The 21043-nt window shown below is 46.5% G+C and overlaps 1 protein-coding gene across 5 annotated transcripts in view; it reads right to left on the reverse strand.

Moving 5' to 3' along the window:
* The window catches only part of ST6GALNAC2 (ST6 N-acetylgalactosaminide alpha-2,6-sialyltransferase 2), a 57000-nt gene that overhangs the window by 11083 nt on the left and 24874 nt on the right, over positions 1 to 21043 (reverse strand). For all 5 annotated transcript variants that reach the window (XM_081938884.1, XM_081938885.1, XM_081938888.1 and 2 more), the window contains exons 2-4: positions 7154 to 7246; positions 4793 to 4832; positions 2443 to 2617 (exon numbers count right to left, since the gene is read on the reverse strand). In XM_081938884.1, coding sequence (XP_081795010.1) covers positions 2443 to 2617; positions 4793 to 4832; positions 7154 to 7246 — 308 coding nt within the window. The remainder of the gene's footprint in view (positions 1 to 2442; positions 2618 to 4792; positions 4833 to 7153; positions 7247 to 21043) is intronic.

A 21043-nucleotide genomic window follows, 5' to 3' on the forward strand; every position in this document is an offset into this window, starting at 1 on the left:
TCTTTTTCTTGTACATCAGTCACAAATAACTTTTACACAAGAAATGTCTGGGAAAGTAGCAACCTTGCAAATAATCCTTTACCAAGTTCTACGTCCAGACACACTGGGGATTCTCACATGTTCTCCCTAAAGTTCTCTACCTCTAGTTTAGTCCTACGCTGCTTCACTTCTCCTTCATTCAAAGTGTGTCCCTTGCTCACTCCTGTCTAAGAGATGCAGGGCATGAGCCAGAGATATTTGGCAAGTAACTAAGAATGGGCACGGGGCAGGAAGCAAGATAATTCCCAGAAGTCACAGGGTAAAAAGCAACAATAGAGTGGGTTGTGTCAAAGCCTTTTTCTTCAAGTTAATCATCAGAAAGACACTGGGACCTTTGATACAGGCAAATGTCATAAGACATGGATAGTACCAGCATTTCCAATTACGATTTCTCCCCTCCCAGAACCCAGTCTTTAAAGGAAAACAACAGATTTCATGAACACAAAAATGGTGCTAAGCAATCCAAAATTTTGGGTGCTGCAACTAGTTAGAGAAAGAGGTTTTTCCAGTCAAATGAACTTATAAAGAGTAATGTTATAAGCAAAGTATATTCCCTCTTGTGCCCAGAAACTACAGTGATCACATTTCAAAGATATGGTATATACCTAGCCATAGTGCTCCCTTTATCCATTTTGGGTCAAATTGGACATTAGAAAACAGCAGCAAGGCTTGCTCAGCTGGGAACTTTATTTTTGCATCTTCACAACACGGGGCTGAGTTACTATAATCCCTCTGTGATATATAGATTAAAATGTATCGAAGGCAGCGTGTTTATTTCTTGCCTAAGCCTAATAAGAAGCTTTATTCACGTCAGAGAGGTGTTGAACACATTCTTTTCTCATTTTAGGGAACCATAAATAGACAGTTTGAGAGTTTCCCCCAATGTCTTGTCTATGGATCTAGAAGTAGCAGCATCCACAGGGGGATTAAAACAGGCAAGGGAATGCCCAGGGCAGCGTGATCAAAGCATTACCCATCAACAGATCAATATGTGTACAAAAGGTACAGGGGTTCAATTGTATGCTACAACCAGCCATCTGATTTGACAAGCTACATTCACCCATCCTACTCACTACTGTCTGCTATTCTGCAATTCCCAGAATCCAATAGTCCCGTGATGGCGAACCTATGTCACAAATGCCACAGGGGGCACACAGAGGTGTGCGCACGCCTCCCGCCGGCCAGCTGGTTTTCAGGTCTCTGCTACGCATGCATTGGGGGGGGGGGCGAGGCACATGTGGGAGATGGAAGTGCATGTACGGGGGTGGGGCACACACTGGGTATCGCACACGCCCATGAGGGAGGGGGTTGTACGCGGAGGGGGGTGCATGTACGGGGCAGGGAGGTCTCTCGTGCATACGCAGGATGGGACACATGGGTCACGTGCGCAATGCATTGTGGGTTCACATGCGCATGCTTTGGGCACTCAGTGCTGAAAAGGTTAGCCATCACTGCAATAGCCCATACCTTAGCAAAGCATCATGTTGAGATACACGTGTCACATTCTTTTGATCCTTAGTTGGGGCATGAGCTGCAACTAGTATGAACACAAGTCTACCTTGCTCCACTGCTATTTAATCTACACGAAGTTCCGCTGGATGTATAACTCACTGTTTGCACGTTTTAAAAAGGTGCAAGGTGATTAAATCTGAATTTGTACACAGCAGGATGCTAAACCTTATCCTTTATGCTGCAGCCCTTACGGACTCAAGCTGCAACTTTTCTCGAGAAGAGGGATTTTCGGTTAGGGCAGCCAGGCAACAAAAAGTGTTAACTACCTTTTCCTGCTGGCCTCATCATGGACCCCTGTGCAGTGTTTCTTGTCAACTTTGAGATGTGATTAATGCTGATTGGGAAAATCTGGGAATTGTCATCCACACGGCTTAAACTTGCCAAGGTTGAGAAACCCTTCCCCTCTGGCTTCTATTTTAAGAGAAAACTACATCCACGTTCAAAGACAGATGATGACAGACTTCGTCTTTAATACAAAGAGCGGTTTAAATCTTTAATGCATGTCAGGGGTAGTAGTCATCTGTGGTCGATATCATTTCAAATGAAAATATCAATTTTGATATTTTGATATGCATCTTTTTTTTTAAGTACATGTTGTTGTTTTTTGAATAAGGCAAGGTGCTTCAGTGTCAAAATCTCTAAAAGGGAATGGAGATGCCCTGAAGCAAATATATAATATGCAACTCCTGGCCTTGTGTCTTGTAAATTTGGAAAGTTTAAAACACTTGGAAAATTTATGTGAATCATGAACACTGGTTTGTCTGCTAACCCTTTTGACATCTGTTGCAGCAATGAGGTTAGGCCGATAATCAAACAATTTGATCCAACAAGACACAAACGTTCATCAAAGCCCCATCTTCCACCACTAAAGCTCTATATATGGGTCTATACCTGGATATGGCACATCACGCCAACCATATGGGACGCTGCGATCCTTCAGTCTCCCCCAAGTCTCAGGAGTGAAGTGCTGCTCCCACATAAACACGGGGATATCAAAATCAAACTGCTTCTCCAATGTGGGATTGTGCTTCACTCTGGATTTTAATGATGAGAGGCATGATCTAGACTGAGAGAGATTAGAAGTGGGTAAATTTGAAAGGCAGGAAACATTGCAATCTATCTATAGTTTTTGGAAAGACCACTTTCACTGGCCATTCAGAGCAATGTGCATACAACAGGCCCAAATATATTATAGCATACCTATATTATAATTCAATAGTCCTCGACTTACAACAGTTCGTTTAGCAACCGTCTAAAGTTATAATGGAATTGAAAAAAGTGAGTTGTGACTGTTTTTCACACTTATGACCAGCATCCCCATATAGCCATGTGATCAGAAACTTGGCAACTGACTCACATTTATGACAATTGCAGTATGATTATGTGATCTCTTTTGCGACCTTCTGACAAGCAAAGTCAGTGGGGAAACCAGATCCCCGTAGCAACCGTGTGACTAATTTAACAATGGCAGTAATTCACTTGACAAATGTAGCAAGAAAAGTCGTAAAATGGGGCAAAACCCACTTAATAAATGTCTCACTTAGCAACATAAATTTGGGGCTCAATTCTGGTTGTGACTCGAGGATTACCTGTACCCCAAATGCAATTTCTGCTGTAAATAATAGAAAACCCAACTCTTGATTCAGAATAAAATGATCAAATTTTTAAAAGATAAGATTCCATTTTGACACATTCAAAGTATTTGAGATTGTCCAGGAGTTTGGTTTTTAATCTCTGGAAATCTCCTACTGCACTTAAAGTAGGCAGAAATAAACAGAACGTATACTGCATACTTAAATTATACAGAAGCAGTACCGGGTGCTAGAATATTCCAAATGTGTTTAAATCATGTAAAAATGTACAGGAACAATAGCACTGATTTATTAACTGTTTTATTGATTCTAGACTCATTGTGCTGTACCATATTTTTTGAATAAATCACATTGGAAAGATCATGCAATACACCAATACACCCAACGAATTATTTCACTTTTGTATGAAGTTAAGAAGGTAGGTATCCACTGCTACTTGGAAAGTTTTCTTATATGTGAGAAGTAATCATTGGCCTTCACTGTTTGTTAAAATTTATAAGGACAATAGTTATCAAGCCTAGGCCAAGCCGTACCCATACTTAAAGTTAATTAATCTGCTTAATTAACACAGAGATAAGACTGATATTATTCAACTGCAAACAATAATCTTAATCGCAGCTCCTACAATAAAAAAAGAAACTTTTTTCAAGCTTGACACCTCAATTCCCAAGAACTGGGAAATAACCAATGTGACTTTGATTTCTGGAAAAGGATAGCTGTTAAAAGAACCATCAAGGGCAATAAGCATCTCATCCATGTAAAATGGAGAAGAGTATCATTAAAGCACATAAGAAAAAGCTAGCTGAAAATGAACTCTTGCCTTAAAATAATGTCACGTTAAACTTTGGATATGAAAAATAAAGAACTCCTTGACTAATTCTCTTATGCAGGGATCCTGAACGAACTTAGCAGTACAAAGGTACATTCTGTCCTGTCTCTATGGAGATTCTCAGTCACCCAGATCATAGTTGTTCCAAAGGTGTTTTTTCAAGAGGCAACTGGACTTTCTGCTTTTTTCTTTGAAGACATTTCACTTCTCATCCAAGAAGTTTCTTTAGCTCTCATTGGATGGTGGGGAATGGAAGGATTTATATTCCTTGCAGACAGCTGGTCATTTGCATCCTTTTAGAAGGTCACTGAAGGACTTGGAGGTTTATCTGTGTCCTCAGGGTCACCTGAGTGGTGCAAATGGGTGTGGAGCCTTCTTGGAACTGTTGAAAGGACTGTGTGGTAGACTGGAGGTAGGTATGCCCTCTCCCTCTGTTGAGCGGGGGCTGATCAGTTTTGACATAGATGGCCTCTTTGACCCCTCTTTCAAACCAGCCATCCTCTGTCCAAAATATGGATTTTGCTGTCTTAAAAAGAGTGGCCTTAATCTTTTAAACGCAGATGGACTGCTGAACCTTGTCCTGATGCATTTTTAAAAGTACAATTGCATCTGTATGCAGCCCTATATGCAAGGGTCTGAGAGGACCCAAGTCCTTCATTTCTTCAGTAAGTGCTAGAGGTACATACTAAAGGAGGTATAGCAGAGAATCCAAAAAAATGGTTACTAATGCATCAAAGTGGTCATTTGAGCATTATCACTGAAATAACAAACTGACAAATAAGATATTTTAATACACACGATATGCTGATATGCTTGTTACCTTCTCCTTGGGGCTAGACACATCTTTGGTTGAGTTTCTCCTGAAAATAAAACAACAAGGAAAAGGAGTAAAACTTGCATTTCATTGTTCAAAAACTATATGGGTTCTGCATTCACAGACACAATAACATTTTCTGAGGAAGTTATACTTGCTACAATTCAAATCAAAAGACCTGCAGGTAAATAGCAATTATTAGATTTAACTCTCATCCTTTATTATAAGCATTGGCTAAAGACAGGCAATATGAAAATCCACCACACTGGTACATTTTGTTATCTCCCCCCCCCCCCCACACACAATGGTTAATTTTTAAGTAGACAATCAAATAAATTCAGCATTTGCTTGCATTGTACTTGCGAAGATGAAACCTGTGGTGATCTCAAACCAAGGTAAACAACCAGAATATTTAACCATTTAAGAATGAAGTTCAGTATAGTTGTCCCTCTAGTTCCTTCCTCTACTTTTTGGGTGACAGAGCTGTCTACCAGATTCATCAGGAACCTGTTTGATCACCCACTTGGTGCAGAGTTTGTCTCCCTTTTGATGTCAGGATAGTTAAAAGTCTCCCATTATTATTGTAGCATATTTCCTGAACACCTAAGTAATTGATTAGCAGAAAGTTCATCTATTTTCTGTCTTTGGCTGGGTGGTTTTTGGTACACACTTATGGCAATGTCATTCCTTTTACATTAATTCACATGCATTCATGAAGGTTTTCATCCTTGTAGAGGGATAATTATTTCTTACATATAATGCAACTCCATCTCCTCTTTTTTTAGGTCTTGTTTCTTTTGAACAATTTAAATCCTTCTAGCAGTACATTCCGGAAATGGGTTCCACCCCTCCAAGTTTGGGTAAGGGCAACAATGTCATATCTGCCCTCATGTACTAGGACTTTAAATTCGCCCTGTTTGTTGCTCATACTTACAGCGTTAGTGGATATGCCATCCAAGTCCTTTTTAATTGACCCCTGTTTGCTTCAGAGGTGGTTATTCAGCAGGTTCTGACCAGTTCTGGAGAACCGGTAGCGGAAATTTTGAGTAGTTCGGAGAACCGGTAAATACCACCTCTGGCTGGCCTCGCCCCCATCTATTCTCTGCCTCCCGAGTCCCAGCTGGTCGGGAGGAAATGGGGATTGTGCAGTAAACTCCCCTGGAGTGGGGTGGGAATGGAGATTTTACAGTATCCCTTGCCACATCCACCAAGCCAAGAACCGGTAATTTTTTAAAAAAGAATCCCACCACTGGTTTGCTTCCTACATCTCCTGCTTCGTAGTGAAGTTTCCTTCCTTTCTTACCAGTTGGTTGATTGCCAAAAGGTTTATGCTTTGGATTAGGTCCTGAAAATTGCCTTTTCTTCTCCCTCTCCTCCAGTTTTAGTTTGCTTGTTAGTTTGTTTAGTTTAAACTGGAAACTGGTCTGTGGCTTCAGCCTTTAAAAATGCCCAGAGCATTCTGAGAGTAAATATGAAATAGAATTGCGTAATTAAGCATAATTCTGTAGATTTCTATCAGATCAGTTACGGAACACTGAAAGCATGCCTTGCCTCCATAACGTATTTGTGTATTTACTCTAACAGAAACAATTGTTGATCACCAATTTCTAAGGGTGCGTTTCAAGGTTTTGATAATAATCTTTAAAGCGCTCCATGGCTCAGGACCTAGTTACTTGCGGGATCGTATTCTGCCCCATACATCCCTGCGACCAATCCGCTCGCACAGAGAGGGCCTCCTCCAGGTGCCGTCCACAAGACAGTGTCGGGGGGCGGCGCCTAGGAGTAGAGCCTTCTCTGTGGCGGGCCCAGCCCTGTGGAATGACCTCCCTCCGGATATTAGGAATACCTCTGACCTCCGCTCCTTTCGTATTAAGCTTAAGACCCACCTATTCCAAGCAGCTGGCCTGGCTCAACTTTGATCTAACCATATCGCTCCTGACGGGCTTTTACTGGGTATTTTAATTATATTTAATTATCTAGGGGTTTTAAATATTGTATTTTAATTGTTTTATTTATCAGCCGACCTCCTCCTTGTGTATGTCTCGGTATATGTCTCTGTTATATGTTTGTTTTGTCCATATTTATTTCATATGTTTCATTGTACGCCGCCCCGAGTCCTTCGGGAGAGGGTGCGGCTAAGAAATAAATATTTATTATTATTATTATTATTAAGGACAAACATGGGTCACTCTTGGCAACAAGAACAGTAGCAGTTAACCATATAGAAAGATCACAAAAATTTAACATGCAAGGCTGTTTTAGCAAACAAAGTCAGTTAGCTGCAGGCTCTTGCTATCCCGAAATGATAAGCTTGAAACCCCACGGCATTTTATCAGAAGAAAACCACATTTCTATGAGAAGCCTAACCTCTTCATGATGGCTCTTCTAATCAAATCACGATTTCTTACATCTTGCAATATTTCTGCATCTTCTAGGTCCCATATTTCTTGCTGCTGTGCTCTGGAAAATAACAGGGAAGAAGGAAAGTTTAAGCAAAGCAATCCACAAGGGCTTATATGATGTTAGAAATCATTTCACGGTGAAAAACAATGGAGTACAGCTGTACCCCATTGGATTGGTGCATGGATTAAATTAAGAGAGGCAGTAATATTAAAATAAACACTGGAGAAGCAATATTGTTTAAATTTCTAGAAAAATAGCCATGCTATTCTGTAGCTGCATACATTTCTGACCTCCCATTTTACAACCCTCTTCTCAAATTATGTTTCTGTATCTCCTTCCTCCAAACTATATGCAAATGTAACTTAGAATAATAATTATAGAATAACAATTAATCTGATAGTGGCTAGCAACCCATGAAAATATACCAAAACCTACTTATCTATATATATATAAATATGTTTGTGCATGTGTGTATTTTCCAGCATAATTCTGGAACGCCTCAAGCAATTTCAACCAAACTTGGTACACAGATGGCTTACTCTCTGGAAACAAATACTGTGGGGGTAAGACACCCCTAACACCTCTCGGTGTGTGTGTGTCTGTGTGTCTGTGTTCCAGCATAACTCCGGAACACCTGGGCCACTGAAATGAAAACGACTGAATTCTATCTATTGTGTCAAGTCACAGTACTTTTGACAGTGATAATGTGCATTTTGGATTCAGGTTCTGTTAAGATACAGCCTGTTGTGCCTTACAATGGCTTCTACTGTACAGCACAGTGGAGTTGCCATGGTAATGTCTTCGCATTATTCCACAAGGGGACTCCCTCTAATACAGGATTGGGATATATACATATCCGGGCTATGCTGGGTTATCAGCTAGTTAGACTCTAAAAAACACTTTGTAGTATCTACCACACCTGCCTGTGTCAACTTCACCTTGACTATGCTCCCTAAAGTCAATTGATACTGTGTATAAAGTGTTTTGCTAAGAAGGGAACTGAATTGGCCAGATCAAAACAAAACACAAGGTGTTTCCATGCCAGTTCTTGTTCTTCAAATCCTCTGTTCCAGAGCTGTGTTTCCATGCCACTATCACTGACCAGCAGCCAAGCTAATTAATTTTAGCTCAACTATGGTGCAGCTGAAATCATTTCTCTTACTGACACACCTTTTCCATTTCTAACATTGAGGCTCTGCAGAATTTGTGAGCTCTTTGTCGTTCCCATTGGCAACTCTTCCCTCATCCCATTTCCACACTGTCAACACAAGTGCAGCATCCTGCAGAAGGCTCTGTAAAGGTTGCTTGATAGCTTCACAAGTCTCCCTTCCTATTAACTTCTAAAAATTTTACTTTGGAAAGAACCAGGCAAGTGTAAACCATTCTGCTGGTTCCATATTAAAATGGATGGATTTTGGGTGCTTGACTCTTTGATGATCCTTACAACTGTTCCTCAATATGCCATTAGCCTATGTAAAGTTAGAGTAAATTTTGTATGGGGCCTTTTTATTCCCTCTTTGTCTCTGCCAGGGACCAGTTGACTGCACTGTCCCCAAGTTGCTTTTTTAAAAAAGGGGAGGGGGGGAACTGCTTCACGTCTGGGATATGTGTATGAACAATTCCTTCTGTATGGAGGGGATGTCAGTCTCTCCCTCTCCCTAGCAATATTTGGCACCTTGCCTGTTGGCATTATTTAGACCAAGAGAGTCCAGCCCATGGCCCACCACACGTTGCCATGGACAGCCAGTAACGCAGGCCCACAAGAATGTAAACCTTTAACGTGAATGTGTGATTTCTATCCATCAACTACATATTTTATATGTGGCCCAAGACAATTCCTCTTCATTCAGTGTGGCCCAGGCAAGTCAAAAGGTTGCACATCCCTGATTTAGGCTCTTATCTCCACTATAAAAAAAACGCAACCCCTATTACAGTCGCTGGGGAAATCATTTGATTGTACAATTACCAGCATTCTGTCTTTCATCATCACAACTTCCAGGAAGCTTTTAAGTGCTACAAAGGAATGGGAGAATGATGGTCTCTCATTTATAACAAGCAAACATAGACATTTATAGACAAATGCACGGAGTACATTTTGGACATATCAGAGCAGCTAATTAACTCAATTTTCTTTCTAAATGAAGCAGGGGAAAAATGGATTGTGTTTTTCTTGCTCTGAGAACTGAGCAGCTCAGGATGAGACATTCACCAATTAACGTTTTCTGCAGTACCCTATTGGTGAGCTGGAAAGAGGCCACTGACTGGCTTCTGGTGTTGCTGGCCTACAGATAGTGTTCAACTTAAAAGTATTCATTTAGTGACCGTTCGAAGTTACAACAGCAGTGTACAAAGAGACTTATGACTGGTTTTCACACTTACAACTGTTGCAGCACCCCCATGGGCACATGATCAAAATGACCATTGGCTTACCTGAAGGGTCCTTTTCTGTACACCGCGGGAGAGTCCAAGCAATGGGTTAATTCAGTCTGCTTGCCCTTAGGACTGAGGAACTATTTTTCCTTAAGCCACACCTCCTCCTGGTGTGCTCAATCCCCCAGAATTCTTAGAAGGAGTCAGTTCGTGCGGACGGAGCGAAGCGTCCAAGATGATGTACTGTTGACACGAGGAACCCGAATCCCGGCCTTGAGAGCCAGGGTGGGTTGGACTCTCCCGCGGTGTACAGAAAAGGACCCTTCAGGTAAGCCAATGGTCATTTTCCTGTACACCGCTTGGAGAGTCCAAGCAATGGGACATACCAAAGTTATTGCCCATCTGGGCGGGCAGAAGAAGGCTCCCGGGATTCGGTCTCTGACACAACCGCCTGGAGCACACGCCTGCCGAAGGACGCCTCAGCCGAGGCGAAAACGTCCAATTTATAGTGTCGCACAAATGGAGAAGGAGAGGACCACGTAGCGGCCCTGCAGATGTCCAGGATCGAGGCCTGGGTGGCCCAGGCCGCTGAGGTAGCAGCACTTCGTGTGGAGTGTGCAGTGATGCCGCGCGGAACGGCCTTGGATTGACTTTCATAGGCAGTCGCAATGCAAGCACGAAGCCACCTGCCAATTGTGGAGGAAGTGACCTTCTTCCCTAGGGAACCGGGCTGGAAGGAGAGGAAAAGAGCCTCTGACTTCCTGAATTCCGCAGTACGAGCGATGTAGACCTTCAGGGCCCTCCTGACATCAAGATTGTGCCAGGATCGCTCTCTGGGATGCGACGGATGAGGACAAAAATTTGGCAACACAATGTCTTGCGCTCTATGGAACCATGAGTTTACTTTGGGGGTAAAGGTCGGGTCCAGCCTCAAAATGACCCTGTCAGGGTGGATGACGCACAGATCCTGGCGAACAGAAAGAGCCGCCAGCTCCGAAATCCGGCGAGCTGACGTGATGGCAATCAAGAAGGCCGTCTTCAGCATCAGGAATCGAAGAGAAGTAGTGCGTAGAGGCTCGAATGGAGGGCCAGAGAGGGCCCGCAGGACCACGGACAGCTGCCAAGTAGGGTAGCGATGAACGGTGGGAGGGCGAAGGTTAGAGGCGCCCTTGAGAAAAAGACGCACCTTCGGGATTTTGCTGAGAGGCAAAAGGTGGTCGCCTGACCAGACAGTAGACAAAGCCGCCACTTGGCGTCGAAGGGTGTTCGGGGCCAGGCCCTTGTTGAGTCCCGCTTGAAGGAAGTCAAGCACTCTGGAAACAGGCGCGGTCGTCGGCTCGATGAGCAGCTCCTCACACCACTTGGCGAAGGCGGCCCAGGACGCATCATAAATCCTGGTGGTTGAAGGGCGTCTCGCCGCCTGAATGGTGTTCACTACCTCCTCCGACAGGCCTTGGCCTTTTAGTTGGTCCCCCTCAAGTGCCAGACGGCCAACTGGAGCCACTGGGGCTCTGGATGAATCACGGCCCCCTGGCTGAGGGAGATCTGGTCCGGAGGAATGCGCCACGGAGGAGACACCGACAGGTGGACAAGGTCGGCGAACCACGACCTGCGGGGCCAATGCGGGGCCACGAGAAGGACCTCTGCTCCCTCTGCGATGACTTTGGAAATGAATTGAGGAAGGAGAGGCAGGGGAGGGAAGGCATACAGTAGCTCGCGGGGCCACTTGCAACGCAGTGCGTCTGTCCCCTCCGCCCCCGGGGTGAAGAACCGGGAGTAGAAGCGGTCGAGCTGCTTGTTGTCCCTGGACGCAAACAGGTCTACAGCCGGAGTCCCGAATCTGTCGGACATCTGGTGGAACAGGCGAGGGTCCAGTTTCCACTCCGCAGGATCTATGGTCGTCCTGCTCAGCCAGTCTGCCTGTGTGTTGTCCACTCCGGAGATATGGTCGGAGCGAAGAGATTCCAGATGGCGCTCGCCCAGCGGCCCAGGGACTCCGCCTCTCTCATCAGTGCTCTGGATCTGGTGCCGCCCTGGCGGTTGATGTGGGCCTTGGTGGCCACATTGTCCGTCATCAGAAGCACATGTTGACGATGGATGGACCGGCTGAAATGGCGCAGGGCCAGGCGAGCAGCTCTCAGTTCCAGCAGGTTGATGCTGTAGCTGGTTTCCACTTGGGACCACTTGCCCTGAACAACCAGGGACCCCATGTGGGCTCCCCAGCCGGAGAGGCTGGCGTCTGTGGTGATGATTAACCTCTCGGGCTCCTTGAATAGGTGGCCCTTGAGGATGGCCGGAGACACCCACCAGCGGAGAGACCTCTTTACGTCCGGCGTAACTCGAATCGGCCTGGTAGAGTTGCTCCTGGATGCCCTCTGGTGCGGCAGCAGCAGCCACTGAAGAGCCCTGGAATGCAGGCGGGCCCACGGCACGATGGAAATGCAGGAGATCATTTTTCCCAGCAGCTGCGACAGAAGGACCACTGGAGCCTGCCTCAAGCTCAACACCTTGTGGGTCATGGACCTTAGACCGGCCAACCTGTCTCGGGAGAGGAAAACCCTGCACAAGTTGGTATCTATCACCGCCCCCAGGTGTACAAGTCTGTTCGTTGGAGTGAGATGGCTCTTCTCTATGTTTAGAGTGAAGCCGTGATTTCTGAGGGATCTCATAGTGGTTTGGAGATCCCGTAGGGCCTGCTGCCTGGACGACGACTGGATAAGTATGTCGTCCAGGTAGCACTGGAGCCTTATGGGCCTGCGTCTTAGCTGGGCCGCCACTACTGCCAGCACTTTGGTAAACGTCCGAGGAGCGGACGAGAGGCCGAATGGAAGAGCTTTGTACTGGAAGTGGCGACCCGCGTAATAGAAGCGCAGGAACTTCCTGTGCTGAGGACGGATGGGGACGTGGAGGTATGCCTCTTTGAGATCTATAGATGTGAGTAGATCCCCCTGTCGGATCCCCGCCAGAATAGTCTGCAGGGACTGCATCTTGAACCTCCGGTAGGCGATGTGCCAGTTGAGGTTTTTGAGGTCCAAGATGGCTCTCCACCCCCCCGAGTTCTTTGGCACCAGGAAGAGGATGGAGTAAAACCCCCTCCCCTCTTCGCCCTGGGGAACTGGTTCCACTGCCCTGATGTCTAGGAGATGACTGACCTCCTGGTCCATACGCTCCCTCTTTTGGGGGCAGGATGGGACAGGGCACCGGATGAAGGTCCGGGGGGGGAGGGACAGGAACTCCAGAGAGAGGCCTTCCCTGACTGTCTGCAGAACCCAAGCATCCTCGGTGTTCTGAGCCCAATGGGAGGCAAACAGCTGGAGGCGACCCCCGATGGGCGCGAAGCCCGGGCAGTCACTTTGACTTACGGAACGGCCTGTTGGAGGCCCCACCGCGGTTATACTTGCGGAAGCCGAACTGCTGCCTGCCTCTGTCCCGAAAGGGCGCCCTGTCCTGGGATCTGTCTCCCTGCTGGCCGAAGGACCTATTGGAGGGAGAGAAGGAAGAGGCAGAGGTAGAAGGCTCGGAGGCACGAAAGGACTGCCTCCTAGGATAGGGAGCGGCCTTACGTTCCTGCTTTTTGTTTAGAGAAGGTAGGATCTTCCTCTTGTCCTTGGACTCGATGAGGAGAGGATCCAGGGACTCGCCAAATAATTTGGACCCCTTAAAGGGGGCGGAAGCCAGTTTCCACTTGTTTTTCTGGTCCGCTTGCCAATGTCGGAGCCAGATCAGCCGACGAGAAGTTATATTAGAGCCGAGCGCCCTGGAGGCAAATTTTGTGGCATTAAGGGATGCATCAGCGGCATACTGGGAGGCCGCGATTATTTTTGACACGTCCTGGTGGAGACGGACGTCTCCCGCCGGGAGCTTGGTTAGGAGCTCGCGCAGCCAGATCACAGAAGCCCTATTAAAAAAGGAGGCGGATGAAGAGGCCCTGATGGCCCAGGCAGCCGCCAGGTGGGTTTTGTGGCACGCCTTTTCCGCCTTCTTGTCCTCCGCCTTAAGGCCTTCCAGGAGGTCGGCCAGTAGGGAGGAGTTGGGGGTGAGCGCAGCGATGGGCGGGTCGACAGTGGGCAGGGCCAGAAGGTCCTCCAGCACTGGCTCCATAGTATAAAGCTTCCTATCTACCCCACTGGGAGAGGACTGCGTGGCTGGCTGAGCCCACTGGCGCTGGATTAGGTCAAGAAACAGCCCCGGGACCGGAACCAGCTCTTGCTGGGGCGCTGGGACATCAAACATGACCGCATTGGGATTAGCCGGAGTGGCATCCGCCGCCGGCGCGGTCGGTTTGGGCTTGATCCCCACCCTGGTGGCAGCCTTGACCTTGTGAAGGACAGATTTGAAAAGGCTGGGCTTGAACAGACCCGCAAAGGCGGGCGCTTCAGGGGGGAGGTCCTCGTCGTCCGAGAGACCTAGCACCTCCGGGTCAGGGTCCTCAATGGCAGAGGCCTCGCTGACCACCGAGGATTCCAGGGAAGGATGGCGAGCACGCTTGCTTGGAGGGGGAGCTGCCTGATCGGGTTTGGGGCCCTTAGGGGCCACTGCAGTGGGACTCTTAAATTTCATGGCCTCCGTGATGCCCTTGGCAATGGCACGGGCCATTAGTTCCTGCATGCGGGGCGATAACTCCTCAGAGTCAGAATCAGGATCCAAACCCTCCTCTAGGGGGGGTGAAGCCTCACCCTGCATATCGTCTATGCTAGCATCCCCAGGGGGAGGGGCCTGCTCACAGGCCCAAGAGGGCGCCGGGGAAGCCGGCTCTGCAAATGACCTATTTGGGGATAGGTCCTGGGACTCCACCTCCTCGGCGAGGACCATCTGGAGCTCTACCCGGGAGGGAGGGATTCCTGAGAGGGACTGCTCCCTGTCTGCCTGGCGTCTGGCCTTCTCAAATTGCTTGTCAAGGGCCCGCTGGCGCCTTTCAGCATCCTTGGCCTCAGCCACAGAGGGGGTCCTGGAACGCTGTTTCCCAGAGCTACCCCCACCACTCTTGCCCGCACCCCCACTCCCCGATGAGGAGGAACCCTTGCTAGGGGCCTGCGAGAGGCTCGGCCTAGTATCTTGGGAATCGGGGGGACTGGGCAGATCCATAGTCAATGACCACACAAGATGGAGCAAGGCTATGATAAGGCAGAAGGATAGAGATAGACTGGTTGCTGCAATGGGAAACAAAACGAAAAGATTCGTTAAAATTGGCATATGCACAGTAATTGAATCAATACGTAAGAAATCATCCCATGCTTAATACCAGTCGGAAGCCCAGGGGTAGGATTGGAGCCTGCACCGAGGTGCAAGGCTCTGCAGGAGAAGCAGGGAGGAGAATGACTATCAAAAAGCTTTGGCCTGCGCTTACTTAAGGCCTCCTCCCTGAGCCGGTATGATGACCGTTGGAATGGCACAGGAACCAGCGCCGCTCGCAAAAATAGACAAAAAAACGAAGGTGGCGATCCTAGCCCGAGAAACCCTTGCTAGGCCCTGCCACCTCCAGCGGCCTCCTGATAACGCGGCTGATGCAAAATGGCGGCCATGGCTGGGCGCGCTATTTTGGCGCCTAAAATGGCCGCCGCAACAGCGTGGGGCTAAGGGAGAGCGAGGAGCGAACGCGCCTCGAATGGCGACGATCGCCCACTCCTCCCTGCGGTCGAGGTCTTCTAGCAGGCCGGGAACGAAAAATACTTCGTCTAAAACAACAAACGGGGGGCCTGGGAACTTAGGGACCTCGCCGCTGCAGCCGCGCCGTTTTAAACGACAAGCGGCAGGCCTCCGAAGCCGTCCCATGAGGATCGGCTGAGGGGCACCCCCCCACCACCTTCCAGCTTACCTCCTGGCCTTCAAATGCAATTTCTACTGGAGAAAGTCGCAGAATTGAAGAGAGAAACGTCTCACAAGGTTGGGGAATATTAGGAAATAGAATTTAAACGCAAATAGAGAGTCCAAGCCAAAAAAAGGATTAATTTAGCTCAGAGCTCCAACTAATTACGTCCAAACGGGCTGACTGAGGAAGAATTCTGGGGGATTGAGCACACCAGGAGGAGGTGTGGCTTAAGGAAAAATAGTTCCTCAGTCCTAAGGGCAAGCAGACTGAATTAACCCATTGCTTGGACTCTCCAAGCGGTGTACAGGAAAAGAGGGGCGCTTAGCAATGCATTTATGACAGCTGCATTGTCCCCGGGGTCATGGGATCACCATTTGTAACCTTCCTAGCTGGCTTCTGACAAAGTCAATGGGGGAAGCCAGATTTATTTAACAATTACAGTGGTTTATTTAACAACTGTGGCAAAAAAGGTCATCAAAGTCATTTAACAACTGTCTTGCTTAGGAACAGACGTTTTGGGCTCCATTGTGGCCGTAAGTCAAGGGCTACCTGTAGTCCTTCTCTATGATAGATTAGACAGAACTTCTCCAGAAAAGGAGAGGACAGGAGATCGCCTGTACAAGTAGTCCAGCTACTCCTTGCAAACAAGACTACAAGACAGTAGTTTTCTGTAGGATTGAGCACTGGGAGATGACGGGATCAACCGTCTTATTTATTTATGTATCCAATTTATTGGCTACCCATCTTACCACAGGTAAGTAACTCTTTCTTAACATACTTTCTCACAACCACAGTAATGCCCTTTAAAGAACATTAAGTTTACAAGCCTCTCTTTCTAATCATGATTGGAACGTGCCAAGTACTTCCCAAGTTCACAAAAACAGTTTCTCAACTGTTGAGAAACAATCTGAAACAGGTCAATTTTTTTATCATCTCAACAATTTACATTCAAAGGTAAATTTTCCTGAGGTTGCAGATATGACAGGAAAGAAGCTTGTTACTGATTTTTTTTTGACAAAAGAATTTATATGCTGCTTCTCATAGCACACATTCCTGAAGTGGTTTATAAAAGAAGTATTGTGGAATTTAAAAAATAATAATGAAATCCACCTCTTAAAAGGCATGCCATACAAAAATTAACATGGGAGGCTAACTTATAAGAGAGGTGTAGAATGTCAGTTACCACAAAAAGTCGTTCTTTATGCCATTAGCCCGTGAAATTTACAAACCACGTCTATCAAGCCATAACTAACCAAGTTTTCTGTCCTGCACAATCACCTACTAATATGGGATAGTACACATAGCGTATTTTTCAGAGTATAAGACACACTTTTTACCCCCCTAAAAGAGGTTGGAAATTTGGGTGTGTCTTATACTCCGAATGTAGCTTTTTCCGAAGCTGTTTTTCAGCCCCAATGAGGCGCTAATGAGTGAAGTGATCTTCTGTGCTTTGTTTACTTTTCTCATTGCTTCTCTCTCCAACAATCAGCTGTGCTTTAGAAGTTCCTTTTTCAGCCCTAATGAGGCGCTAGTGAGTGATCTTCTGTGCTTTGTTTACTTTTCTCATTGCTTCTCTCCCCAACAATCAGCTGTGCTTTAGAAGTTCCTTTTTCAGCCCTAATGAGGCACTAGTGAGTGAAGTGATCTTCTGTGCTTTGTTTGCTTTTCTCATTACTTCTGTCTCCAACAATCAGTTGTGCTTTAGAAGCTGTTTTTTATCCCCAACCAGGTACACGCGCAAAACCGGCAAACTTATGTGCTGAAGCTGACCAGACTAAGAACGCTACCCAGATGAATACCTGGTAGGCAGGATTTTTTTCCCCTATTTTCCTCCCCCAAAACTAAGGTGGGTCTTATACTCTAGTGCGTCTTATACTCCCCAAAATACGGTAAGTTGCAGAATTAAAAGCCTTGCACAACTTTTCACTCTTCATCATGCTGAAAAGGCTAGAAACAAGGGGGCGACCTCAATCCTGATTCAGGAAGTTTTGCACCCCACCACTACTCTCCATCACCCAAATAATTAATATTCTCAGCTCAGGCATCATTGATTGCCTGTAGAAGAACACAGACTGAAACACAGAACTGGCAAAGCCGATAACTCTTTCTGGCAGCATTATTGCAACATACAAACGCAACACTCTGAGAATCGCAAAGGTGCTTTTTTTCAAGAGGCAACTGGACTTTGTTTTTTCTTTAATGACGCTTCGCTTCTCGTTCAAGAAGCTTCTTCAGCTCTGACTGGATTGTGGGAAGAAGAGCTGAGGAAGCTTCTTGGATGAGAAGCAAAACATCTTCAAAGAAAAAACAGAAGGTCCAGTTGCCTCTTGAAAAAAAGCACCTTTGGGATAACCATGACCTGGATGACTTGAGAATCTCCATAGACAACATTCTGAGAAGCAAGTCAGGTTCTCTGGATCTGAGATTTTGCATTCTGCAGAAACACTAAACCACAATGCATGTGAACAGAATTCTCATGTCCAGCTGCACAGTATTTCTCTTTAGTATTAGCATCAAATAGCATGCTTTTAGCATTCAACACCTTTTCAGCTTTGGTGAGACCTGATTGCTAATAACGATGTTAATTTATTATTCAATAGCCCATTCCCTGATTACGGACATCAGAGCCAGGGGCGTCAGTAGAGAAAATCGACAGTGTCAAAGTGATTGGTAGAATCAAGTGATCAAAGCCCTGCTCCTTTTTAATGTGAGTTGCATGCATACCATACAAAGAGGTGAGGCTTTGATAACCCCAGTTATGCCTACCAGTTTGTCACCATTGATTACCCTCCTGTCCCCCTGATGCCCCTGATCAGGCCAGCAACAAAGTCTACAATCCATATAGACATTCATATACTGCCACATGAAAGCTGTAAAATCATTGTGCTCGACAGATTTCATATGAATAATAAAAAACAAAGGGCATTTTAATTCTCCACCTATATTTTACACTACTACAGAATCATAAAATTAAAGATAGTCCTCAACTTACAACCACAATTCAGTCCAGAATTTATGCTGCAAAGTGAGAAATTTTTAAAGTTAAGTTTTGCCCCATTTTAAGACTTTTCTTGCCACATTTGTTAAGTGAATTGTTTCAGTTGTTAAATTAGTAACCCGGTTGTTAAGTGAACCTGCTTCCCCATTGACGTTGCTTGCCAAAAGGTCGGGAAAGGGGATCACACGATCCAGGGACTCTGCCACCATCTTAAATGTTGTCAAGCATCTGAAAATCACGTGACCATGGAGATGCTGCAATGGTCATAAATCTGCCAAATGGTCACAATTCACTTTTTTACTGTCGTCGTAACTTTGAAAGATCACTGAGTGAACTGTTGTAAGTCAAGTACTATCTGTATACTATGAAAAAGAACCCACCATTTCCCCCTAGTGATTGATTACACCACTTTTATTGTTGAAAAGCTTTTTCTAATAATGAATCAACACCTGCCTTTCTGTTGTAATTTAAGTTGACTGAAGTTGAAAATGGGCGTTGGTTACTTACCTGATACGACCTTTCTCGGGACGGTGGAGACATCATCCAGGCATGGGTATGACTCCATCAGGATCCAATCTAACTGGGTCTACAAGCATTAAAGATACGCCCATGAGGCTCCTCCTACCCAGATTAGACGAAGGAGTGACTTGTAGACCGCTGTCTAAACAGTCTCAGATGATAGATATTATCTCTCCTCAAGGTAAGAAAAGACAAATCCAGGTGTAAGGCATAAAGAAAGGGTGGGGCTGGATGATATCTCCACCGTCCCGAGAAAGGGCGTATCAGGTAAGTAACCAACGTCCATTCTCCTAGAAGGTGGAGACATCATCCAGGCATGGGACATACCAAAGCCCAATCTGGCCCATCGGGAGGGTCCTGAAAGAATTTAATAATCTTAAGTAGAAACAACTCGCTGCAACACGCGCTGTCCGAATGAAGCATCAGCTGAGGCATATCTGTCGAGCTTGTAATGGCGGACGAATGGAGAAATCGAAGTCCACGTGGCCACTTGGCAAATTTCCTCTAATGAAGCTTGAGATGACCAGGCAGCAGAGGTGGCCGCGCTGCGAGTGGAGTGTGCAGTGATATTAGGCGGAACAGGCAGGGGTAGGGCGGAGTAGGCTCTAGAAATAGCAGCTCGCACCCAACAACCAATGTCAGAAGAAGAGGCCTTGAAGCCTTTCTTACCTCCCAGCTGGAACTTCACGAAAAGAGCCTCAGAACACCTGAAACTGGCAGTTTGTTTAATATAAACACATAGAGCACGTCGCACATCAAGGTAATGCCACTTACGCTCCAGCCGATGAGATGGTTGAGGACAAAAGTCGGGAAGCACCAGTTCCTGGCCTCTGTGGAATACAGAATTTACCTTAGGTACAAAAGCTGGATCAAGGCGGAGGACGACCTTATCTGTATGAAAAATGCATAAATCTTGTCTGATGGACGTCACCAACTCGGAAATACGCCTCGCCGAGGTTATGGCTACAAGAAAAACCACTTTTAAGGTTAAGTCATATAAGGATACAGAATGTAAGGGCTCAAAGGGAGTCTGAGTTAAAGCGTCCAGGACTTTGGAGACATCCCAAGTCGGGAACCTGTGTATTGTAAGCGGTTTGATGTTTGCGGCACCCCTCAAAAAGCGATGGATAAGTGGATCATGAGAAAGGGGCTGAATGGAAGCTAGTGACAGAACGGAGGACAGGGCCTCAACCTGCCGATGGAGGGTATTTGGCGAGAGTCCTAGATCTAGCCCACGTTGCAGAAACTGTAGAATATTAGGAATAGAAGCCTGTAAAGGAGTAATGCCTTGTCTATGACACCAAACAGAGAACTGTGTCCAAGTGGCATCGTAAATGTGGTTAGTAGAAGAGCGCCTGGAGGCTTGAATTGTATGAATAACGTCAGTAGATAAATTGGCAGTCCTTAAGACCCTCCCGCTCAATTTCCAGGCGGTGAGACGTAACCAAGGAAGGTTGGGATGTTGGAACAAACCCTTGTATGAGCAGAGAGGGAAACTGAGGAAGTTGCCATGGAAAAGCTACCAAAAGGTTCAGCAGATCGGCAAACCAAGGTCTGCGGGGCCAGTGAGAAGCGATCAAGATCAGTTCCGCCTCCTCCATCAGCATTTTCTGTATTACCCGCTGTATGAGAGGGATCGGGGGAAACGTATACAAAAGGCCTGGAGGCCACTCGTACCTCAGAGCGTCGACGCCCTCCACCCCTGGAGTCAAATAGCACGCAAAATACCTTGGCAGTTGACTGGTGCCCTGGGAAGCAAAGAGGTCAAGGACCGGAAGGCCGAACCTGAACGTCAGTTGTTGAAAGATGCGCCGATACAGGCTCCACTCTGCCGGCTCGATGTGCATGCGGCTGAGGTTGTCTGCCAGAGTGTTCTGGACTCCCGAGATGTGCTCGGCCCGGAGAGACAACAGTGGGTTTCCGCCCAAGACCCCAGTTGGAAAGACAAGGTCATTAGGCGAGGGACTTCGTCTTCCCCTGCCGGTTTATGTGCGCTTTGGCGGTAAGGACGAGCACGTGCACATTGGTTACGAGATGTTCGCATTGAAGAAGAGCCAGGAGGACAGCTTTTAGCTCCAACCAGTTGATACTGTTCCTCTGGTCAGAGCGTGACCAAAGGCCTTGGGCTGTGTGTGACAGAATGTGAGCTCCCCAGCCT

Source organism: Natrix helvetica (genome assembly GCF_964273705.1).
Source record: "Natrix helvetica genome assembly, chromosome: 1".
Classification (NCBI taxonomy): Eukaryota; Metazoa; Chordata; class Lepidosauria; order Squamata; family Natricidae; genus Natrix; species Natrix helvetica.